The following is a 26608-nucleotide window of genomic DNA, read 5'->3' as shown; positions in this document are numbered from 1 at the left end:
AAACCATACTATCATACGTGAGATATAATAATTTAGAAGCTGTGAGCAAATATGAGGCCAACATAATTTTAACGTTTGGAATAGTAAGCTTCTCAGAAATGAAGAAACAAGATGATGAAATGATACAAGAAAACAAAGTGCGATAATACAATATTGTGTGTCTTGCACACCAAAATACCACCGAACCATACAATCCCATACAATGGAGAAAGAAATGCAGAACAATCGAACCTCCTCGAGGCAATATTTCACAGATGCTGACGTTTCGCAATATCAAGGTAAAAGTTTAGATAAAGTCTCAACTTTGAAGCAAATGTTCGTGGAATCTGTTACGAATATGGCAGGAGATTATGGAAAAGAAGGGGCGGTGGAGATTTGGCATGACATCGGTGTGTGTAGTATATATATTATGGCATTAATGTTCTTTTGAAGAGGTGTGAGCACAAATGGATGCAACGTTGTCACCGTTTTTGAGAGATGTTGTTATTTAGAGGTGTAGACAGGCAGGAGAATGCATTCGGTGACAGCGTGCACAAACATACTGCATGTCACTTACAAAGACAGAATTTTCCACCAGCACCGTGCTTTGATTCGTCTCCACGTTCACTTTCGTGACATCTCCTTTGGAATTACGATATATCAGCTCATTTCCTGCAACAAAAACAACACACGACCGGACGAAAGGATGACACCTTGAGTTAGCGATGAAAGGCCACAAACAAGAAAGTCTGTAAGGCCATCACACCGACACTGACTATTATTGATTTATTCGACAAATACAACACTTATACATCCGATCATTATTAATTTTTTCTCAGCAACTGTGGTCTGATGCACACGAAATTTTCACCATCGGAGCGCCTCCTCCTTTAGAATATTTTAATGATAATCATGATGTCATAGGTCATGTGGTACAGGTGGCATCTTGGAAAAACCGAAAAATGTTGCACCTCTACATCTCTAAAACCGCTGCATGGAAAAAATTGAAACATGGCTCATTGTAAAGAACTCCTAATGGGCAATAGGTGTTGTTAACGATGACGTCATTTGTGCCATAATTATGACGTCATAATTCGACAGGGACAACGCTTAGTCTGATCAGTTTGAAATGTATTGAGCGTGATCTATGCAACAATTATATTGGAGAATATACATTTATGATGTCATTGCTCGCGTGGTCTGGCAGCCATATTGGATCAAAGAAAAAAATGTTCAAAAACAGAAGAATTGGCTCGCAACAAGTTGACTGCGCAGGGTAAGTATTCTATGAATACCATCTAGTTGATGAGGTGAACGTTTAGGTTGTTGTTATCCGGGTTACCCTAACCCCAGCACTCAGCATAAGAAGCCTAAGATAAGAGCGCTGCATATCTCGACACAGGAAAGGAAAATAAACGCAAGACAAACCGAATAACACATTTGCAAGCGCTCGAATCACTTGTTCGTTTGAAAACAGATTAGTGACCGGGTCACATCTACAGGATGCCAATAGTTACACGGCGTGGTACGGGGAAAGGAGACGCATGATTCGATCTTAATGAAAAGCTCAGGTTAAAAATTGACAGGCGGGCTGGTGAGGTTGCGAAAAAGTACCGAGTAGGTCACGGACTCGGGAACATGTGGGTTGTGTCAGCATTGTTTGCTGTGGGATGATTGGCAAAACCGGCATTAGTAATGCTCCGGGATAAGGCCGGCACAATTCCCAACCCTTACGATGGTTGCAATAAATCAATACACTGTTCGGGATAAATGTCTCGAACATCGTTATCTCTGAAACTGCCTCATGCGGAGCGGAAATCCTGCTTTGGGGAATTCTGTGCGACATCGTAAATGGGTGTGAACTTGGAAGTGCCTGGTTCTTCGATATAATTATTTTATTTTTACAATCTTTGTGTTCTGGAAAAACAAATCGATCGAAGTGGAAAATCTGTTCAGCTGAAAACACTTCTATGGACCGTATTGCCTCCATTCTAGCAATAAAGATGTCCAGCCGGCCTTCTCCGACCTTTAGACTCCACAAGACGTGCGAAATGTTGCACAGAGCAGTCGTCCCACCTGCCGCTTATGACCAGTGAATGTCGACTATGGCTGCGTGATGGATGGTGTGGACCGGGCAGCTAAAGATGGAGCAAAGAGGAGAGTTTTCGAGTACATTCTGAATCGAGGTGCATCGACGACCTAAACTTTCTCCAGCCATTGGACACAGCAAATAAACAGCAAAAAACAACAGGCAAAAGAGCTTTAGAAGTGAAAAGAAAATTGGTTAGAGGTTGATTTAAAAAAAAGCGATAACATCAGGTTTGAACACTTAATTGTATATGGCGGACTCGATGAAAACAGACAAGCACATTGTCACCGGTACTTACCAGAGATCCAGGAGACCGTGGGTTGAGTCAATTGGAATTCAGGGCTGAACAGGTCATCCAATGTGAAATTGGACTTTAGCGCCTGGCTCGGGTCTTCCTCTACATAAAACAGTGGGGGGGTTAACAATTGGGGGAAGGAAGTTTGAATCACGATAAATGTAAGACACAGGAAGCAGTAATGGCAGAAAATCAGAGTACAAATGACAAGTTCCACTTTACCTTGTCCACTGATTGTTAAATTTGAACTCCATGACAAAGACCGACAGACAATCCCTCAAGTCTCAAGTGTCTAATGCTTCATATATTCATTACCTGTTGAAGGTGCGAGCCACATGGCATGGCATGGCTGGATGCGTTTACAGATCAAGAATGATCTTGATCAAATAAGATGATCAACCAGATAATTCAATCTTCTTCTTTATGCCACTTTGCATTAGTTTAGGTTCAGAAGCTCAAAGATTGTGTAAAGTCAACAAGGAATAGCAAACAAGGAATAACAAGGAACTATTCGGCTCATCATGCCTGTTCTACACCAACACCATATGTGCTTCCACAGACATGGTGACCAAAACTGAACACCATGTTCAAGATGAGGCCTCACGAAATTAATGTACAGTGTGAACATTTCATTTCATTTTTCATTTGTTATTTTGCAGGTACATCAAGACATAGTACATCGCGCACCTTCAGCATTGCTGAAATGAGAACCAAATCACTATTAATCACTTTTTGGGCCCAATCGTTTAACGATCTCACATTTAAGTGGAGGTGGTTGGGGCAGGAATTTGGGATTAGGGCATTACAGCAGAAGGGACGCCCGGCTTGAGGTCCACCCAAGGGATGGAACACACATTGATGCCTCACTTTGGCTGCGAAACACCAAGATGACAGGCTATAGTGAGGTTTGAAATCGAACCTTTCAGGCTAGACAGCTCGCTCTGCGTCATCCTGACGGACGAAACCTCAAGCCTCAACACGTACAGATAATTAGGAATTTGTTCAACGTTCCGAAAGAAAGGATCCGATACTTTGGGATGCCCAATAAGATAATTAACATCGCAGAGACACGTCCACCTGCTGTCAGCCATGAAGGCCAATATCAGTCACTGTGATCGTTGTCACCCATGAAGGCATTCGTCAGGAGTTTCTCCATTAAAATCAGGTCACAGACTTCCCCAAAGGAAGGAAGATCTGCAGCGCCAACAAATTTCTCGCAAAAGGATAGTGGGAAAAGACACTAAAGAACACTGTCCACCTTTTTGAGGCCATTTTTCCCCACAGAGCAGGGGTTGGCCTTTTTCGGGTCCCCTTTTTGAAACAATGTTTTATGGCCGGATGCCCTTCCTGCCGCCAACGCTGTTGGTCGCCTCTTGCGACACATAGGGAATTACCAGTGAACTGGTACTCAATTTGCCGACCTCGGAAGGACGACAGGCTGAGTCAACCCCCCTGGCGTTAATTCAGTGATCGACCGGGATTCAAACCCATGGTCCTAGAATCCCAAGCCGGCCCCCTAACCGCTAAGCCAACACCAGGCTTCTAAAGAACACTGTGAAGCAAACAATAAATAACGCAAAAAGGGTCCATGCGGAACAATTAAATCAAAACTAGGCTTCATACCCTTTCATTTATCAAGTAGCAGACTACCATCTCAAAAGAAACAGTGGGGGAAAAGCGTTGATGGAAGAAGGAAAAATAGTTCATCAACTTCAGATCAAATAGCCTTATTCCCTCAGAAGTTCGAAAACTCGTCTCCTTAGGAAACGAACGGCTTCCGCAGGTGCAGCTCATTCATATATGATGGTCTTGCGCCTCCTGACGATCCAATGGAACTCGAGGAAGATACATCAATCATTTCCACATGCATAAGAAAAATCCTTCTGCGAAGCAAACAACACCGTGAGAAGATATTCAGGCGTGGCCAAAACTTGCTCTAACTGAAGGATGCTTCATCTCAGCTCCGGCACGAATACTGCATCTCATAAATCCTTCAAAAGGCATTCTACCAACATACTGATTTGCCTTGTGCATCTGGCGCATGCACTCACACACACAGTTGGGTGCACATGCACAAAGGGAATTCACAAAAAGTGCAAAATATTGACCTTTCTTGTTCGATTACCATTTGTGATGATGTCCGTCTTAGGAAATGGTGATGAAATAGTCCAGAGAGTCCAATCGGCCTGTGAGTATCCCTATCCTATGAACGGCTGGCTCATGATACGGGGGCACCCAGGTTCAAATGCCATATAGTATCATATTTGTTCACCAATCGTTTGTCATGTCCATGTAATTTATGTAAAAGTGCATTGATGTCTACTAATGTCTGTGTGCTGTCCAATTTATGTACAAGTTCTTCTATGAACCATAGATTAAAGTAAAATTAGAGATAATTAAAAATCGTTTGTAAAACATTGTTTCTGTTTGCCGTTATACTTTTCCCTTGGCCTTGACAGTCCGTTGATGTACAACCGGCCATATTGTGAGCTGCCTTGATGGGTTTGATTCCCAAACGAACTATAAAATGTCGGATTGGTGATTCTCAGGGAGGGTGTTTCAACACAAAGTGCGTCGTCCCTGTAATGGAGATAGATTAGGGTAAGGAATGTGTGGATTGAATCTTTACCAGGGTAGGCTGGCATTGCCACAAAAGGATTATTAATTGCCTGAGGCTGACTGACACTGTGGGTAGGCAGTGTGGGAATGTTGTGTTTCGCAAATTGCTGAGCCTGGAGTTCCATTTTAATTACATGTGTGTATACAGTATACACACAGTGTAGATATATATATATATATTGTTACAGACGTGGCTTGGATGTTATTTACCGAGCGGTTTTATGGTATGACCACGTCTGCACAAGTTACCCGATTGTGCCCGAACGTTGACTAGTCGCGCGATGCTGGCTCAATAAGAAAAAGAAGACACCCGGCTGGATTACAATAACACAATACGACACCAATGTTTCAATTCTCAAGACCTCCGGAGGAGATTATATTCGTACGGAAAGGTCAGATTACAGGGGCTAGAGGTATAATCACAGAAAGACAGGCACTTAGACACACTCTTATATTAACCCCGGACAGACGACAGACAAACGGGACAACGGCTGACTCACACGGGGGTTGATGACAGGAAAGCGGGTATCGATGGCTCCAGGTCCTCCTGGGCTCGGGGCAGGGTACAGTACGGTCCGGTCCGGTCCAAAGATGCGGGGAGGTATCGTCGCGCTGGGGGTGGCGGTGGCTTCTCTCTCCAAGCTGAGGCGCATCTGTCGTCACGTCCGGCGCGGGGCCGCGTATATCCGGCGGGGAGTGACACGCCCTCGGCTCGTTAGCTCCGCCCCAGATGGAATCGGCACGTTGCTTCTCATTGGGTGCGTGGGGGGGTTACTGGCTCCGCCCCTGACGAGGAGCTGACAGCCAGCCCCTTCGGGGTAACGCCGTGGAGCGCATGGTCATGGCGGGTAACCGAGCCGGTGTGAGGACGCACACTCCCCGCCCCTCTGTTGTTGTAGTCGTAGTTGTAGTTGTAATTGTTGTTGTAGTTGTTGTTTGGGGAAGAAGATGGGAGGAGGTATGGGAAAGGTCCTAAACTCACTACTGATGCCATATAATCACATTCTGGTGCAACGAAGAGTCATAATTAATGGAGACGAGGCCTTAACTGACATAGAATAAGAATAGCTAGGAAGATGTCCGAAAGTTGTCTACGTGTGGTGCGGTGGACCTGGGCACGACATTTAATGGGGGAATAAGGGGAAGGTCGGCTCTACTGATTGTTATTTACATGCAATGGGACTAGGGAATGGGGGATTGGGGAAAGTTGGGGAGTATTGGAGAAAATAGGGGAATATTTACAAGCGGATATGGAGGCCAAATTCCATATTCGCAACATTGCACCCTTCTCTACCCTCGGGGCGTCCCGACCCGATAAATTTTTACCTACTTTAGTGTGGCACGCAATGTAGTTCCCTCTACTATTAACTCTACCCTGAGTGCGACAGTTTTACAGATATTCACAAATGAGTAAATATGTCCCCCTGCGACGTTGCACCCTTCTCCTCACAGAAACACACCCACAGGATAACCGAATCCGGAAAGAATTCGCAAACTACACATACAGCCGGTAGGGAGCATTATTTACACGACTACGCTGCTATTTACACTACGATCCAGGACCTGTTTTTTTTTTTTGGAGGAACACATGCAGATGTTATGCATAGAGAGAGCGCGCTTGCCAACATCGATACACCAACCCACGAGTGCTCTGTGGCCGACGGCCTTTAATAACGTGCAGAGCACCCTTCCCGAGCATCAAAAGCACCACCCCACCACCAATCGGTGCAGTCACCATTGTTCAATGATTAAAAATAAATGCGACAACCCCTAACCCTGCAGGTGTCTCTTGCTCTTCGTGTGGCCTTCAGTGGTGTTAATTAACAGTGGTTCACCTTTATGGCATAGGTGCCACGTTGACCCATAGGTCCATCCCCGGGTGGTGCTTGGCCGCAAACGAACTGCGGTCCATTGTGGGTGGCCACAAACATTGCGGTCCATATGGTGTATCGATCCCGGCAGCAAACAGCGAAAGTGCAGGCCCACAACTGCGCAGCCAGCACCTCTCTCTCCTCTCTCTCTACCCCAAAGCCAGATCCTCGGAGGTGGGAGACAAAAGAAGCAGACAAGTGAGTAAGGTGGTAAGGGCGCAAAAGTGCACGCAATGTAAGGTGATGCACACTGGGGGCACATGGGAACCAGGTGAGACAGGTACGTTCCTATCGTACGCCCCCCCCCACCAGGTAACCTACATGGCCCCTCCCTTACCCCTTACTGTATCCACAAAACACAACACTACCCATAAACATCTACTTTACAAATCAACAAACATCCCTACTGTCTTCCCCGTTCCTCCCATAAACCAAATTCGTCTTCTCTCCCTCCTAACCAATCAAATTTGCCATTTTCAACTCTCATCAAAATTTGCCATCTCCAACTGCACATCAAAATTTGCCATTACCAATTCATCATCAGTCCCTCCTAGGGAGGGAGAGATGGAATCACCCCAATGTCTCATCCACGTCGTGATGCGTCTCACAAATCCACACAGCAATCTCATTTCCTGCAACAAACAAAGAAAACACAGGTGTGGAGTCATCATCATCACCACAGGTAAGTGGCTGCGTATGGTGCGACAGGTTCATCAATCCTAACTATCTCCTAAATGACTTTAACAACTTTACACTACCCGGGGTCTTTCTCCGGCCAAACCATTGGCCCTCTTACACTATGGGTTCTAAAAACCAATTCCCATTGGCCAAACTGTGGTGCTTTTCAATTTGGGGTCTCACTCCCCCGATTCATCTCCCGGTGCCCTCGCACAATTTCTGGGCTGTGGCGTGTACCTCTCCCAGTGGGTCTACCCACCTGCACACCTCCACCACTGCAGTTGCCTCCGAGCTTACCTGCTCCTTACCCTAACCTAACTACCTGGGGAAGGCCCTTTGGCTCTCTCCCCACTCGGTGCCCTCTCTGGCACTGGGCTGCCCGATCCACACCCGGGATCCTCAGGCACCCACTCACAACTACCGGCTCCCAGAGCCCACCTGCGGCCTCACCTGGCCGACATCCTCACAGTGGTGGAGTGCCCAACCAACTACACACACTAACAGGCTACACGCCCAGCCATTTCCACAACACTAATGCACCCATCCACAACACCATTCTGCAACCGCACCACAAATGCCAATATCCAACCACAATTTACCTATACCCTCTACCTAACACTTACACTACCCGCCCCGGGTATCCGTGAAAGGGGTCCACTCTTCCCCCATCCACACCTTGGCACCATGCACACCACTCCGTACCACTCACTCCAACTCTCTCCACACACCTGTACCTGCACACCTGTGCTCTCACACCTGGTGCCACCTGCACCCTTCTCTCCCCAAGCGCATTCGCGCTGATCCACACACTCACTACTCATACACTGCTCCACACACCTGTCCAGTTGCACACCTGTGCAATCACACCTGTTCAATTCTCACAAACACGGCATCATCTCAGCTAACTACTCCCTTCTGAAACTTGCGCTTCCCAGTCGTCCCTTTAAACTATTGCGCTCCCTCGTCATTATCATCCATACTAATCTACCTGCGTCCCCACTACAGGTATCAGTCACTAACTAATCTTAACGTCACCTAATGTCATCTTCTAGGGCCCTACACACAATATCCTAACCCACCCGGGCTAGTTTCCACTGCCATACACCCCATAAGCTATTGCTCCTTTGCCCCCACACATATGGGAAAGGTGGCAGGGATGCCACCCTTACCCACCGGGCCTATCGCTCCTCAATCCCCCAGTCCTCTGGCACTAATAAGCCCCCCTTATTCAGAGGTACTGGGTCCCGCCTCGGCATCTAAAGCCGAGGCAATCCACGGGGGCGCCTGCTCGCCGGTGTAAGGTCTTATCCGGTCGGCGTGGACGATCCGAGGGAGGGCTCGTGGCCCCATTTTGATCTTAAAGACCACGTCACAGATTTGCGACAGGACGACTCCTGGGCCTTGCCAGGGGGAGGTGAGTTTTGGGCACCTTCCCTTCCGCCTCCGGGGATTAAAGAACCAAATCTTCATCCCCGGAGCGTATTGACTCCCCTGGCTCCGGTCGTCGTACCTGCGCTTCATCTTTTCCCCCGCCAGATGGAGTTGGCGGCGGGCGAAGGCATGGACTAGCTCCATGCCTTCCTCTAGGTGACGTGCGTACCCCTCCCTCGGCGGGTTAACCACTGTGTCTGGCACGGGACCGCATAGCAAGTCGGCGGGAGCCCGTAACTCCCGCCCATACATAAGCAACGCTGGACTGCATGCGGTGGCCCCGTGCTGGCTGGTTCGGTAGGCCATAAGCAAATAAGGGAGATGTTCGTCCCAGTCATCCTGACGGGTGGTGGTGAACAGTGCCAGTTGTTGGATTAAAGTTCGGTTAAACCTTTCCACCATCCCGTCAGATTGAGGTCTTAAAGGCGTTGTCCTGGTTTTCCGAATTGACAGGAGACTGCACACATCTTTTAGCAATTTGCTCTCAAAATTTCGTCCCTGGTCGGTGTGCAACTCCTGTGGAATCCCATGCCGGCACACAAATCCTTCCACGAAGGCCTGCGCTACCACCCCTGCTTCTTGGTTGGGGAGGGCGTAGGCCTCCGGCCACTTGGTGAAATAGTCCATTACCACGAGGATATACTTATTACCTTGGCGGGTGCGGGGCAGCGGTCCTAGAATATCCATAGCCACCCGCTCAAGGGGGGCCCCCACCTGATGTAATTGAAGGGGGGCCCTCATCCTCCGTGCTGGTCCCTTTTTGGCAGAACAGGCGTCGCATCTCCGACACCAGTCCTGTATGTCGCGCCCCATATTCACCCAATAGAACCTCCGGCGGACCCGAGATATTGTCTTTGTCCTGCCCAAATGGCCGCCGGAGCGGGTACCATGCACCTGTTGCAATATGACGTTCTTGAATTTGTCAGGGACTATCACCAGCCAGGAAGTTCTATCAGAGGGAACCTCCACCCACTTGCGATACAAGATGTTGCCTTTCAATTCCAGGGTCTGCCACTGAGCCCAATATGCCTTTGTCTGCGCCCCGAGGGGGGTGACCTCTTCCCCCTTTGGTCTTTGCCCCAATTTGACCCAATTGAACACTGGCCCCAGGACAGGATCCTCCTGCTGGGCCGTGCTCCAGGCCAAAGTTCCGAATTCCTCATCTGCGGTTAGTGGCAAAATTGGCCCTCTCACCCGGGTTGCCCGGACGACGAGAATCGGGGCGGAATCGCCCAATTGCTCCCTCTCCTCGTGTCTCGCACAAAATTTACAGTTTTCCCCCAGACAAGGACGCCGAGAGAGTGCGTCCGCATTACCATGGGCCTTCCCGGCCCTATGGGCCACATCAAAATCGTACTGTTGCAACTTTTCCAACCACCTTGCAATTTGGCCCTCCGGTTCCTTGAACCGAAGGAGCCATTGCAAGGAGGAATGGTCAGTTCTAACCAAAAATTTCCGCCCGTACAAGTACGGGTGGAAATGGTTCATGGCAGCCAGCATCGCCAATAACTCTTTGCGAGTGACACAATAATTTCGCTCGGGCCTACTTAAGGCCCGACTATAGTAACCAATCACTCTCTCCACGCCCTCCTGTGTCTGAGACAAAACTGCGCCCAATCCTTCCTGGCTCGCATCCGTGTCCAGGGTAAATGCCCCGTCGCTAGTGGGGTAAGCTAGAAGGGGTGCGGATGTCAGACACCCCTTCAATTTTTGGAAGGCCTCGTGGCACTCCCGTGTCCAATTAAATCGCGTCCCCTTCTCCGTAAGCCGGTGGAGGGGACGGGCCAACTCCGCAAATTTCGCCACAAAGCGCCGGTAGTAGGAGCAGAGTCCCAAAAATCCCCGCACCTCTTTGATGGTACGTGGTGCGGGCCACTCCTCTACCGCTTTAATTTTGTCTGGGTCCGTTTTTACCCCCTCGCGGCCGATCACGTGACCTAGATAGGCCACCTCTCTTGCAAACAAAGTGCACTTACTCGGGTTCAGCTTCAACCCCGCCTGTCTGAGGCACCCGAACACCTGGTCCAAATTAGCTAGTGCCTGGGGGAACGTTTGGGCATGTACCAGGACGTCATCCAGGTACACCAGGCATGATTGCCATGGCATGCCGCCTAGTACATGCTCCATCAATCTCTCAAAGGTGGCGGGGGCGTTACACAAACCAAACGGCATCACAGTAAACTGATACAGCCCCTTACCTGTGGAAAATGCCGTTTTCTCCTTCCCTGCCCTATCCATCTCCACCTGCCAATACCCACTCTTGAGGTCCAAAGTTGTGAACCAATTTGAGCCTGCAACGGCATCGAGGGTGTCATCAATCCTTGGCAGGGGATATGAGTCCTTGAGTGTCACGTTGTTTAGCTGGCGATAGTCCACGCAGAACCGCGTGGTCCCATCCTTCTTTTTGACCAGCACAACAGGTGACATCCAAGGACTTCCCGAGGGCTCGATCACACCTGCGTCGAGCATTTTTGCAACCTGCTCGTCAGCTTCCGCCCTCTTGCTCCAAGGGAGCCGTCGGGCGGCCTGACGAATAGGCCGGGCCTCACCGGTGTGGATCTGATGTTTCACCAGGCCCGTACGTCCAATATCCTCGGTGGACAGGGAGAAGAGGTCCAAATGGGACCCAACCAGTTTGTGTAAGGCCTCCCTCTGGGTACCTCCCAACTCTACGCTACTACGATTTACCATCTCGCAAATGGGATCGGGCCAATTCCTACTTGTTATTGAAGGCTCCCCCCGGGGTCGGCTCGGCTGGACGTTCTCGCCCCTCACTGTCGCGACTTCCTCAACTGGGGTGCAGCCAGCTACCCTCGTGCCCCTTACTATAGTGCGTGGTTCTGTACTCACATTTACTACTCGGACGGCCACTACCGGTCCGTCCGTTTTTACAAGGGTGCGGCCCACGATTAAACCCGGTATGGACTGCGCTGCCACCGGTTCGACCAGGCCGTAGGACTCCTGCCATGTTGGGCGAGCTGCCCACCGGGCCGGCACTATCGCCTCGGCCCTTGGGGGGATGGTCACGGCCTCGGAAGCCTCCAGCTCCGCTCTCTCGGCCGTGCTCACTCCCCCTAACGGCAGCTCTTCTACTCCCACCTGCAGGATCCCCCGGCACAAGTCGATTTTACAACCGCTGGCAGTCAACAGGTCCAACCCTATTAAACATGGGTCGCACACCTCCGCCACCCAAACATCTATCTCCCTCCTTACCGACCCTAACTTGAGGGTCACAGAACCACGCCCTATGATCGGGGCCGTTACCCCGGTAGCAAGCTGCAAACTATAATTTTGCAGGCGCTGGATCTTATCCCAGCCACCTGCGCTCGAATCAAGGACCACAGGGCTGATGATCGTGGCGCTAGCTCCTGTGTCCACTACGGCGTCTACCCCCACGCCGGCAATTTTGCATCTAATTGTCAGGCTACCGGTTCCAATTTGGCCACAATAAATGACCTGTCGCGTCAATGAGGGCTCTCCTCCATCCTCTGCTGCCGAACACCGCCCTACGTGCCCGACACCTTCTAGTTTCCCGGGGTCTGGCGGGGGGGTGTCTGGGGTCGGCTAACCCGCTCCCCCCTGGGCGGAGTTGAGGACCTCAACTGCCGGAGATCATCCCGGCGCGCGCTTCGACAGTGCCGCGCCAGGTGACCCAGGCGGTTGCAGGTATAGCACCTCACCTGATAAGGTGCTTGCCTCCGGAATTCCAAATTCCCCCCCCTGTAGGTCCGAATTGGATTACCCGCTCGTGGTCCACCGCGGGCCACCTCCGGGGCCGCCTGCCATGGTCCAGGTCCCGCCAGGCGCTGGTCCACCAGCCTCCGGACCATGCCCGCCAGGTCAGGACCCACGTCGGGGGCGGGTCCCCTAAGGGGTCCACCCTCCATCGGGGGTCCCACCTGGCGGACCGCCATTGCGAGACGCTCGCCCCCTCGGGCTAGGGGCCTCGCTGCTTCCCAACGGGCCGCAGCGTCAGCCGCCTGGCTCAGAGTCTGCGGGCGCCACATGGCGAGCTGTTGCCGGAGCTCAATATCCGGGAGGGCCTGGATAAAATGGTCCAGCGCCAGGCTTTCCCGGGAATCCGCTGCCATGCTAGCATGTGCGATCCCCACTGCGCGGCGAATGTCGTGGGCAAGTTCCCCGATGGCTTCCTGGGGCTTGCGTTTTCGCAGCGCGAGCTGAGCTTTAACAAGCTCGCTCTGCTGTTCTATGCCGAATCGATTAATTAGGGCGTCGCGGAGGGCTGGCAGGGTGAGAGCACCTGCTGGTAATGCCGTCAGCACCTCCGCCGCCGCGCCGCGCAATGCGGCCACCAGGTGTACTCCACCTTCGTCCTCACCCCAACCGTTGCCCTTACACACACAGTCGAACTGCGCCAGGTACGCGCGTAGATCACTCTTGCCGTCATACGGCGCGAGTGGGACCTTGTGGGACCACCTCGTATGTGAGTCGTTGCCCGCCTGCCGGACCCCGTGCATCGCCCCTTGCGGGGTCAGCGCGGGGCCGAACCGGCCGGGCCCCCACAGTACACTACCCCCAAGGGGCTCTCGTGCCTCCCCGGTCCCTCCAACAACTACCCCTGTTGGTGTCGATGCATGGGTCACACCTCCGCAACCCGCTACCCATTCCATACCACCACCACCACAACCTTGCTCACCCACACCTCGCACCTCTCGTTCCATACCCTCCGGACCAGCCATACACCTCACTCTTGGCCTCTCACGAACATCCGGGTCTATCTCGACCCCCAAGCTTATTAAATCACCTGGCGCATCATACGCACGACCATATTGGTCACCACTTACACCGGGTCCTCTTTCTCTTCGCTTCTCCTCCATCACCTGCGAATCCCTCATCCGGTTAATGAGCACATCATCACGATCCGAACACAGACTCTGGACCAATTCTTTTACCTCCTCTTTTATCTCTTTCTTATCCTCTCTCCGTCGCTTTTTAATTTCGCTCACCCCTTCTTCCACTTCTTCTAATTTTTGCTTCATCTCCTTCATCTCTTCGTGCGCCCCTTTAAGTTCTTCCTCTAACTCCACTTTATTTTTTTCTATGTGCTCCCGCACCTCCCGCTCTTTAACCTCCATTACCTCTACCACCTTGTCCATTTTCCTCGTCAGGTCCTCATGTACCGTCTGACACTCTTTTTTAATTACCCCTACGTCCTTTTTCATCTCCTTCTGTGTCGATTTTAAACCCTCTATTACCGCTGTGTTCTTCTTTACCTGGTCCCCCAACTCCTTTTGTCCCACTGTCAGTTGTTCTACTCCCAGCGTCAACTCCTCTATACCACCTTGCAATTTTACAGTCCCCTTTCTCACCTCTTTCTCCATGCGCTCCTTACAGTGCCTCACCTCCTCGCGCACTCCTCCGACCTCCTCACTCACTCCTCTTCTGATCTCCTCTCCCATTACTTGCATCTCCTGCCCAGATGCCACCCTCATCTGCTCCATTTCCTCCCTGTGAGCATCCAGTTTGGTTTCTACCCCCATTCTGACCCCCTCTATCTGCTGCTCCATTTGTTTAACTTCCCTTTCCGCTTGGTCCCTCATGTCCCTCAATTTGCCTTCCATACTGTTTTCTAACCCCTCTAACCCATTTTTCACTCCCTCTATCTGATTCTCCTGGGCAGCCATTCTATTTTCTACCCCTGTTAACCCATGTTTCACCTCTTTTATCCCGTTGTCTAACCCCTCAAAATTATTGTCTAACTTCCCAATTTTCTTGTCTAACTCCTCAAAATTATTGTCTAACTTCTCACCGGTACCCCTCATTTGGCCCTCTAATCGCCCACTATCAACCCTCATTTGCTCACTCTGAGCATCCATCCGGTTCCCCATTACCCCCATTTGGTCCTCCAATCGCTCACCCTGAGCATCCATCCGGTTCCCCATTACCCCCATTTGGTTTCCCAAGTCATTCCTCAGGTCTTCACTTGTCTGGACCATGAGCGCCTTTATTTGTTCCATAAATAGGCCCCAATCCATCGGCGGCGCTGCTACGGTCGCGGGCGCGGTGACCAGCGAGGCGCCATTTTGTGCGTTTGCTACCCCCGCTGTTTCGCTCTCCTCACGTGTCTCAATTTGGTCCTGGACCGACCCTGCTTCACTCTCCCCTACCGGACCCCAGCCGTCTTGATCCGCCATAGCGCGACTTTCAAAATTCGGGTTTTGTAAAACAAAACAAATTTCGGCCGCTCCAAATTTTGACCAAATTTTTTTTTTTTTCTCTATTCGTTTTTTTTTTTTTCAAAATTTGGTCGGGCCTCGAATCTCACTCCCGACACCAATTGTTACAGACGTGGCTTGGATGTTATTTACCGAGCGGTTTTATGGTATGACCACGTCTGCACAAGTTACCCGATTGTGCCCGAACGTTGACTAGTCGCGCGATGCTGGCTCAATAAGAAAAAGAAGACACCCGGCTGGATTACAATAACACAATACGACACCAATGTTTCAATTCTCAAGACCTCCGGAGGAGATTATATTCGTACGGAAAGGTCAGATTACAGGGGCTAGAGGTATAATCACAGAAAGACAGGCACTTAGACACACTCTTATATTAACCCCGGACAGACGACAGACAAACGGGACAACGGCTGACTCACACGGGGGTTGATGACAGGAAAGCGGGTATCGATGGCTCCAGGTCCTCCTGGGCTCGGGGCAGGGTACAGTACGGTCCGGTCCGGTCCAAAGATGCGGGGAGGTATCGTCGCGCTGGGGGTGGCGGTGGCTTCTCTCTCCAAGCTGAGGCGCATCTGTCGTCACGTCCGGCGCGGGGCCGCGTATATCCGGCGGGGAGTGACACGCCCTCGGCTCGTTAGCTCCGCCCCAGATGGAATCGGCACGTTGCTTCTCATTGGGTGCGTGGGGGGGTTACTGGCTCCGCCCCTGACGAGGAGCTGACAGCCAGCCCCTTCGGGGTAACGCCGTGGAGCGCATGGTCATGGCGGGTAACCGAGCCGGTGTGAGGACGCACACTCCCCGCCCCTCTGTTGTTGTAGTCGTAGTTGTAGTTGTAATTGTTGTTGTAGTTGTTGTTTGGGGAAGAAGATGGGAGGAGGTATGGGAAAGGTCCTAAACTCACTACTGATGCCATATAATCACATTCTGGTGCAACGAAGAGTCATAATTAATGGAGACGAGGCCTTAACTGACATAGAATAAGAATAGCTAGGAAGATGTCCGAAAGTTGTCTACGTGTGGTGCGGTGGACCTGGGCACGACATTTAATGGGGGAATAAGGGGAAGGTCGGCTCTACTGATTGTTATTTACATGCAATGGGACTAGGGAATGGGGGATTGGGGAAAGTTGGGGAGTATTGGAGAAAATAGGGGAATATTTACAAGCGTATATGGAGGCCAAATTCCATATTCGCAACAATATATATATGTTGTATGTATGTATATCTATATATATATACATATATATATATATATATATATTCTGATTCTTATGAACCAGACTGATATAAAGCATCGGCACTGCCATAGCAGTTTCTTGGCAACGTTTATGAGGGGTGGTGTTAGGGTGGAGGAAGGTCAAAGTGCAAAACCATCCTGGAGGAATGGACACACTTGATGCCAATTTAGAGCCCCATGGATTAGATGGTGTGGCCAGTGAATCACAACACACACACACACACACACACACACACACACACACACACACACACACACACACACACACAATTTATTAGGCCCCAACCTCTGTACAATTGCTTGCATGTGTAGTTCCGAGCTTCATAAAAAAATTAATCAGTTCTGTCATGGCCGTACGAAGCAGTCCTGTCAAGCCTCTGCAAGTCTGCACAAGCACACCTCAACTTGACCAGATTTCTACTGGTAAACATCTCCAGGGTAAATAAATACAGCATTGCTCGTGACTTAAATACCCTGCTTGTGATGGAAACATAACATTAGGCAGCTCCCTCTTTACTTATCATTCTCCTGTGTCCAAATCCCTGTGCCGCTGGAGAAAATCCAAGTGTGTTAATATAGTTTTTGTGCATGTTCCTTGAAATATTTTCTTTTCACATATTTTCATGTTCTTTCTGCAAACTACAATTGTCTCTGCTGTAAATGTTTACAGATCACAGGCTGAACAAAAATAATGTCAGATTTGTTTGTGCTGGTCAAGAATTGTAATTGGAGCCAAAACGGTGACCTATTTGGCAGATTGAAGAGATAACCTATTTCAGGAAAAAAAATCGAGGACTTTCGGAATGCCAGACTTCAGAACCCATTTTTTAAAAAGACTTGTAGATGTGCACAAAAATAGATATACAAGTAATAAAAGCATTTTCTAAAATGCAAAAGGATGTAGGGATGTTACTCCAAAAAGTATGTAAACCATGTCGACATGATCACAATAAATTATCATGAGAAACCATCCCGATATCTTTCTCTGAATAATCGTTTTCCCGAGAAAGAAAATACACTGTGTGTGTGTGTGTGTGTGTGTGTGTGTGTGTGTGTGTGTGTGTGTGTGTGTGTGTGTGTGTGTGTGTGTGTGTGTGTGTGTGTGTTCTATATAACTATCTTTTTTAAATTATAGTATCCAGATTTAAATAAAATTCTAGAATCCAGACCCGGATCTTCACCAAAATGTAATAAATTCACCCTTGCAAAGCAAGTTTTGTCCGAATCCATCGATATCTGTTTGAGCACCGGCAGAGTTTGGAGGGGGGGGGGGAGGGGGGGAACGGACTGGGGGGCAATTCCCCCGCCTTAATTTTTTTCAGTAGTTTACAATTAAGATAAAAACATCCAGTGTTTAAATGTGAGTAACAAAGCGAAACGGAACCCAAGTGTATGGATTTCTTCTCCAGCCACAGCAGATATCTCGGTATTTGCATAGAGTGACGGGATTGGCTGCATCCTTTTTCAAATCAGATTAACAACTTTGAAATTCGTAATTTTTCACAAATGAAGGATTTTCACAAATGAAGGATTTTCACAAATGAAGCCACTTCAAAACGAAGCTTTTTCTTTCTTTCTTTCTTTTTTTGCATACAAGATCGAGGCTCGTGTAAGAGCGAACAACAATCACAAAATAAATAAAAACGGACACACAAAACATACAATAAAGGGAGCGGGAGACAAGATGGGGAGAGAGAGGGAAGCACACAAGTACCAACAGCAGAGAACAGGGACATCGGGAGATCTGTGGGAGAGAGAGGGCTTGGGGGGAAGAGGAAGGGGGAGGGGGAGGGGATGGTCGAGGTATAAAACACATGGACACTGCTACGACTTCCAGGACAGAAAGAAGTCGGTATTTTAAAAAACGTGGATCTTGGGTGAATTAACGGGGGTAGAAAAGATCAAGGTTTTCGATGGGGGAAGATAAGAGATGGTGGTGAACAGCTGCTTTAAAGACCTGGAGGGAGGAGTGGGATTGAAGAGAGTGAGGGAGCTTGTTCCAGAGGCGGGAGTAAAGAGGAATGAAGGAGTGAAGGTGAGCAGAGAGTCTTGATTTTGGCAGTTTAACCATCAGAGGGTTGCAGGCAGATCTTGTGCGACCTGAAGGAACATTTGGGGGACAGAGCCCAGAGAGAGCTGGGGGAGCAAGGCCGGAGAGGAGTCGGTAGAAGACAGAAAGACCACCTACCTGCCATTTTTCTGCAATGAGACGGATTAGAAACTGTTTGTGCTCAACCATGGAGGAAGAAAGTCTTTCTTCACTGACTCTTCTTCACATAGAAGGTGATTTAACTGTGAAGCTGATTCCAGAGGACATTGTGAACGTTTACGCTAACCGAAGTGAAAAACGATTGCACCTACTTTAGTCATTAAGGTAAGAACAGTATTTATATTAAGACAATGTTTATGTATCATAAACAATATTGGTGGTATCTGGTAAACATGCCAAACTACTCGTAGAAAGCATCTGAAAATGCAAAACCCGTCTGCATACGTTTGTATTCAGACATCGTCCTCTTCTTCTTCCGCATGCCCAAAATAATGAAAACAGTTTTTTTTTTAAAGTACAAAATGAAAATTGATGATTGGATGCAGCCTTGACCTTTCATCTTTAGATCTAAATAAATAATGAGCTTCTAGATTTTGATTGGTGAATCAATCCTGTGACCCCAATATGCAAATTCTTTAAATTTCAGGTCGATCAGATGAAAATTGACAATTTTATGTCAGACTGACCTTTGACATTCTGACCAAAATTCTTAATTTGCCTTCTCCATATTCTCATAATAACGCTTTGTTGAAAATTTGATGACAAAACTCAAATGATAAAACACACACACACACACACACACACACACACACACACACACACACACACACACACACACACACACACACACACACACACACACACACACACACACACACACACACACACGGGTAAATCAAAAAGTAAAGGCAATATGTGTGTAAAACTAACATCCAATAAATTGACTATACTTTTTCATTTACCCTCGTAATACACATACACACGCACACACACACACACACACACACACACACACACACACACACACACACACACACATACACACATACACACACATACACATACGCACATGCATGCTGTGCAGGTGACGGACTCATAATTAGGTTAAAACAAAAAACAAGGGTGATCAAATAATGAACGTAAACTGTATTTGTAATTTCACGTACACTGTAACTACACTAAGAAACGGTAATTTTGGAAGTCAAACCTAGCTACCCATTATTAATATTAAGCCCCTGCGCCCTCCCCAAATAGAGAAGTCAAACTACACCTGTGTGTTTGAGATATCCTGCTCACAGACAAACAGACAGAAAAGCAGAAGACACACAGGGTTGAATACATAACCTACACCTACTTCCACCTTTGGTCGTGGAGGTAAAAATGGCAGAAACGTTTTCATTCCACCTTCCCATGACCCTCCCCTGTTTGGACATCATAAATGCAACATATAAACAAACTACAAGCATTCTTACCTTTTAATTTACCCAAAGCCGGCCGCAGGTATAAACACTGTATGCGGTTGTTTCGGGACACAACCGCTAGGGGGAGCACACACAGCTAACTCAGTGTTGGGTTTTTTTGTATACTAAATCGAGGCTCGTGAAAGAGCTAACATTTACTTCACAAACAAATCAACCAGACAAACAAAATATATAAAAAGAGGGAGCGGAAGACAAGAGAAGGGGAAGCACACAAACACTTGAGAGCACACAACATTTAAGAGCAGGGAGATGTGTGGGAGGGAGAGGGCTTGGGGGGAGGAGGCGTGGGAAGGGGGGGGGGGGTGGGAGAAGTATAAAACACAAGGACACCAAGGACTTCCAAGACGGAAGTTGGTATTTCAAAAAAGTGGAATTGGGGTGAAATTAGCGGGAGTAGAAAAGATCAAGGTTTTGGATGGGGGAAGATAAGAGATGGTGGTGAACAGCTGTTTTAAAGACCTGGAGGGTGGAGTGGGATTGAAGAGAGTGAGGGAGTTTGTTCCAGAGGCGGGAGAAAAGAGGAATGAAGGAGTGAAGGTGAGCAGAGAGTCTTGATTTTAGCAGTTTAACCATAAGAGGGTTGCAGGCAGATCTTGTGCGACCTGTAGGAATATTTGCGGGACAGAGCCCAGAGAGAGCTGGGGGGGGCAACGCCAGAGAGGAGTCGGTAGAAGACGGAAAGACCACCAACCTGCCTGCGGTGAGTGAGTGAGAGGCCCTTGGAGTTAGCTTCATCGTGGGAGATTCCAATGATTCTGAATGCTTTGGTTTCAACAGCGTGAAGACGAGCTAGGTGTGAGGCAGGAGCACCAGTCCAGAGGGGAGAGCATTATTCCATTGAGCTGCGGATGAAAGCCTTGTATGTGGTGAGGAGCTCAGGTGTGCCAAGGAAGGACTTCGCACGACGGAGGATGCCCAGTCGGCGACTGGCTTTGGAGGCCAGATTTGAAATGTGGTTTTCCCAGGAAAGATCATGGCAGATAGTGAGACCCAAAAGCTTGAGTGACAGAACTTATTGGAGAGGATTATTCAGAAAGTGGATGGGAGGGTTGTCCAGTCGGTCTTTTCGGAGAGACATCGTAAGAGTGTGAGATTTGTCAGGATTGAAAGACATGTTCCACTTGTTTGCCCAGTCTGTGATTTTGTCCAGGTCTGCAGAGAGTGAGGAGGCTGCAGACTGCCGATCTGAGGGATGAAGAATGGAGCGACAGAGAGTAGAGTCATCAGCAAAGAGATAGAGAGGATTTTCAAGAGAGTCAGAGAGATCATTGCAGCCATGTAACGCTGGGGTAACGTTGTCGTCAACGTTTTGTTGTTATTATGTAGCAGCGCCATCGCCAGCACCTGCCTTCTCTCTCCCAATCTCCCATTCGCAACTTATTTTGACCAACAGAGTACACAAATGGCTCCTAAAAGAAAATTTAGCTCTGGCGTTGTTATGATGCATTGTTGGAAGTCAGGGAAAAGGCAACAGATGCCATCACAAAAATCGAGGCCCAATCTTTGGCAGAGGAGGTTGGGTCATTCAGATTCCAGATTTGCACAGTTGTGTGGCATGACGTCCTCTCCAAGATCAACACAGTCAGCAAGCTACTGCAGTCTTCCACAATGCAGTTGGATGTGGCAGTCAACCTCCTGGAGAGTACTAAGAGCCATCTGTTAAGCTACAGAAACGATGGCTTTGCTGCTGCACAAGCTTCTGCAAAAGATGCATGTGAGGAAATGCATGTGGAGACCGTACTCAAGGAGAAGAGACGGCGAAGCACGAAGACTCACTTTGCCTATGAAGCACCAGATGAGCAAGTCAGGGATGCCCTGAAGAGGCTAGAGACCACATTTTTCAATGTGGTCGTCGACTCTGCCATTGCATCTTTGGACGACCGGTTTGAAACACTTGGACAAGTTAAAAGCAAGTTTGAGGTACTACAAAACTTCCCAACCTTGGATGATGAAGCACTGGAGAAACAATGTGAGGAGCTTGAGAACACACTGAGGAGTGGAGAGGAAGCCGACATTGATGGGAGAGAGCTGGCCATGGAAATCAGGAACCTTCCTCAGTTACCCACAAACAGGATGTCTGCATTTGAACTGCTGGACTTTGTCCACAAGAAGGAACCGACAGAGTTGTATCCAAATCTTTGGATATCCCTGAGGATTGCCTGTACCCTGCCAGTGGCATCAGCTGAAAGAAAAGAAGCTTTTCAAAGCTTAAGCTGATTAAGACATACCTGCGATCATCTATGGCACAAGACCGCCTCACTGGACTTGCCATCATTGGTATTAACCATGAGGTTGGCAGGCAGGTGTATTACGATGATGTCATTCACGATTTTGCTTCAAGAAAATCAAGGAGGCAAAGATTTTGAGGACTTTCTCACTGATGTTGGATGGTGGTGAAAGGTTGGATAGCTATAGTTTCTACACTCGCCTATAGCTGTTGTTTTGTACAATAGTTAACACTTTTGTGGTGTTCACTTTATTTATTTTGAATATTTTGCACTCATATTGTTGTTCATTGCTATTTAATTGTCAAAATATTTTTGTTTTTATTGGTGTTCATTTGTCATTGTCTACTTATTCTTAACTTCTCAAATTTTTATATATATTTTAATATACATTGTTTTCAAATAAAGTAAGAGATTTGTTGTTAATTCATTTGTCCATCTCCATTGTGTGTGTGTGTGTGTGTGTGTGTGTGTGTGTGTGTGTGTGTGTGTGTGTGTGTGTGTGTGTGTGTGTGTGTGTGTGTGTGTGTGTGTGTGTGTGTGTCCATTCAGTTATGAGCAGTGTGTGATTTGGTGGTTGCGCTGGGAGTGTTTTGTGGCCACAAACAAAATCTTGTTTAGGGCCAACAAAATCCTAGGGCCGGCCCTGAATTTACCTACAAAACTAGAAGGGCACTCGGTAGAGCGCACACCTCCGCCAGGCTGAATAGTCTATATATTGTATCACATTGATAGGCCGGATCTGGATTCAGACCTGAACCAAAATCGAATCGGCTTGTTCTTGTCACTTAACCAACTCGTCCACCAAGTTTATTCATAATTCGTCCAAAACTTTTAAAATATGTTAAACAGTATATCGCTTTTCGCCCGATCCCTCAATGGTGAAGAATAACTTCAAAAATTAGATAATTCTCACATTCGAATCCATATTCAGATCTTCACCAACATCGAATATATTTGGTTTCTTCACACACCCAATGTGTCCACCAAATTTCATCCGAATCTGTCCACAACTTTTTGAGATACCTTGTTCACAAACAAACAAACAAACAAACAGACAGATAGTGGTGAAAACATAACCTCCATCCACCTTCGGTAGCAGAGGGAATAATTCCAGATTTTCCTTGGTAAATTTGAACTTTTCACATCCTATAAAGCTTATGTCCTCAGCTCAGTCGTGGACCGCTCCCGCTGCCCCCACTTCACACCTCTCCCTCCTGCATGGCGTGGAATCCAAAACTATCATCAATATCATTGGCATCTCCCTCAAAAAGGTGGAAGCAGAGGGCCTGCGGCTCTTTCTTCACAGACAGGTTGGTGGCATGTCTATTTTCTACAACCCCTGATCGGATCTTGCTCTCTATTTTTTCACTCCATGCCAGCACATCAAAGTCATATGTTCTTCCAGTAGCCCTCTGATTGGAAAACTCACAGTATTCCATGCTACTGCTCATCTCCACTTCTTTGCTTCTTTGCTTCTCCCTTCACACACTTGTGGAACCTCCTTCCTCAGTCTGTTCAATTCGGCCATTATTCATTCCAGGGCCTCAAGTTAGTTGTGCACAATCATCTCCGGTCCTTGTCAATCCATACCTGTGATATTTTATATACTTATTAACCCTCCTCTATCTCTATATCTAAATGCAGGTGGCTATATTTTCCTTCCTTCTCTCTCTCCTACTGTACATTCATCCCCTTGTGATCTCTATGTGCTGTCCCACTACCCCCATGGTCAGTGCATTGACCTCCATCCTCCATCACAAAGCTCTTCCATGGATGGAAGGAATTCCATCCGAATGGAAGCTGTCTCAAGCTGCAGAACATCGAAAGCTGATCGTTTACATACAATTCAAAATGGCTGGAAGCTAAAGCAGTGCTGCGGCATGAAACTGGTAACTTGCTTGACATTGAAGTCAATTGTTGCAGACGTTTTTTTTGTTTTTTTTATCACGAAGACGGACAAATGAAACACAATCCGTAAATTATGAATGTCCGAAGTGCATTGAAAGAGTGTCCCTTTACATTTGATGACCATGTGACATATCTGTGGTGAATGCACAGGTGTTATTAGAATTGGAATCTGACAGTATATGTGGGTGAGAGGTATAAGGGTGTTGGGGGGCGGGTAATATTGTAATCAAGTAAGAATCTTCACCCAGATAAAGAAGTGGCGGCTTAACCCACATCAGCTTTTAGACTTCAATGGAGAATAGCAATAAGCAGGGAAAAACTCTCCATTGAGCTTCTAAAACCTTGGCTTCCTCAGCCCTTCCTGGAACTGATGGTACAAAGGCCTATCTGGCACCACAAGCGGAAGTTGATCTGTGCCTGAGGGATTTGAACTGTCAGGTTCCGACCACGCACTTCAGAGTGAACATCTCGGTTCGATATGGAGTAAAAGTTGGACATTTTTCCAATATGTTATTCTACAGGAGCATTTTCAAGTTTTACTCTCGGAGAGTTTGAAGGTCTCACTGGTTTCCGACAAGTAATCATCATTAAGAGGACAGTGTGAGTGAGGAGGAGGGGTTGTTTTGTTCCTCAAAAGGGAAAATCTATTTTCTCTGGCATTAAATTTCTTATTCGCCTCGATACTAGAGCTTTGAAGATGATAGACAGTAGGATTCAAGATGAGCCGATTAAGCTTGACTCGCAGTTGCCAAATCCTCACGCAATAAGTGGAACAATCATATTACTCTGACAACTTCCCCAATTCGTAATTTGAAGTCGTTTGAGAGTTGCACTCAGCGTAGCAGCGATTCTCTCCATCTTCTCTTACTTAAAATGGGCAACGGTGGAATAAAACAAAAAATTGGAAAAACAACAACTAAGAGTTGCACTCAGCGTAGCAGCGATTCTCTCCATCTTCTCTTACTTAAAAAGGGCAACGGTGGAATAAAACAAAAAATTGCAAAAAACAACAACTAAGAGTTGCACTCAGCATAGCAGCGATTCTCTCCATCTTCTCTTACTTAAAATGGGCAACGGTGGAATAAAACAAAAAATTGGAAAAACAACAACTAAGAGTTGCACTCAGCGTAGCAGCGATTCTCTCCATCTTCTCTTACTTAAAATGGGCAACGGTGGAATAAAACAAAAAATTGCAAAAAACAACAACTAAGAGTTGCACTCAGCATAGCAGCGATTCTCTCCATCTTCTCTTACTTAAAATGGGCAACGGTGGAATAAAACAAAAAATTGGAAAAACAACAACTACAAGCAGCATCTTCTCACAAGCCAACAAGCATGGCTCGCCATATAGGCTTTATCAGGCATCCATTTCTTCGCCCACACAGTAACAATAGAGGAAGTGCACTCTGTTGATGGAATACTCCAACTGTAAAACTGTGTTGTGTAGGCATGAACAATTGCCGAATTGGCAGCACCTTGTTTCAGCTGGGAAATCAAACAAAAATAATCTGGGTTGATCGAGAGTGAAAACAATAAAGTGGAGGCTGAAAAGAGTCCTAATTGCCAATTATAATGGTGAAAATCTATTGGTTTCGAGCCAGCGGGTTGTCACCTTCTGAGGAACCAGGCAGAAAATACATTCACAAAGTTCTCAACTTTCACAAAGGTTACAGACCGACAAATGCATCTCGAAATAATCTGATAATGAGAGTTGTGGGACAGGTGCTACATTCAAAAAAGGAGAAGCATATTTCAGAAGCAGTTAAGGAAGAACTAGACATGCAAAGGAAGAGCAAAGTGATAGGACCTCGAATGAGCGACGTTAGAATGGCTATAACTTCATATTTTGAATCCACTCAAGTGATTTCATATCGGAGATTCCATCAACAGGCAAAAATATGGAATCTTGGTATTAAAGTTTCATTTCCGAATAATAATTTTTGCAGGTATGTAATGAAAGAGAAATACACCATGAACAATCTTACACCAGTTAATAGTTTTGGCCTAATGACAATTAGGGCAAGAGTATAACCAAGTCGTTTCACACTGAGTGGGTTCCAAAGACCAATGAGCTTCCAGTTTTATTAGTATCAACAATTAGGATACCAAGCCTTACAAGCTAGTACTCCATTGATTTTGTTGTATTTATTGTTTCTATTCTACACTACATTACCAAAAGTATGCGGACACCCCTTCTAATTCGTGGATTTGGCTGTTTCAGCCACACCCATTGCTGACAGGTATATATAATCAAGCACACAGCCATGCAATCTCCATAGAAAAACATTGACAGTAGAATGGGCCATACTGAATAGCTCAGTGACTTTCAATGTGGCACGGGATGCCACCTTTCCAACAAGTCAGTTCGTCAAATTTCTGCCCTGCTAGAGCTGCCCCGGTCAACTGTAAGAGCTGTTATTGTGAAGTGGAAACGTTTACGAGCAACAACAGCTCAGCCATGAAGTGGTAGGCCACACAAGCTCACAGAACTGGCCCGCCGAGTGCTGAAGCGCGTAGCACGTAAAAATAGTCTATCCTCGGTT

General features: G+C 47.5%; 1 protein-coding gene across 1 annotated transcript in view; it reads right to left on the bottom strand.

Moving 5' to 3' along the window:
* The window catches only part of LOC137429981 (inactive dipeptidyl peptidase 10), a 380373-nt gene that overhangs the window by 259650 nt on the left and 94115 nt on the right, over positions 1 to 26608 (bottom strand). Inside the window, exons 4-5 of the mRNA XM_068120409.2 lie at positions 2367 to 2465; positions 557 to 651 (exon numbers count right to left, since the gene is read on the bottom strand). Of these exons, the coding sequence (XP_067976510.2) occupies positions 557 to 651; positions 2367 to 2465 (194 nt within the window). The remainder of the gene's footprint in view (positions 1 to 556; positions 652 to 2366; positions 2466 to 26608) is intronic.

This window comes from Myxine glutinosa, chromosome 6, assembly GCF_964187855.1.
Source record: "Myxine glutinosa chromosome 6, kmMyxGlut1.1, whole genome shotgun sequence".
In the NCBI taxonomy this organism is placed as follows: Eukaryota; Metazoa; Chordata; class Myxini; order Myxiniformes; family Myxinidae; genus Myxine; species Myxine glutinosa.
This window is presented reverse-complemented; position numbering and strand designations above follow the sequence as displayed.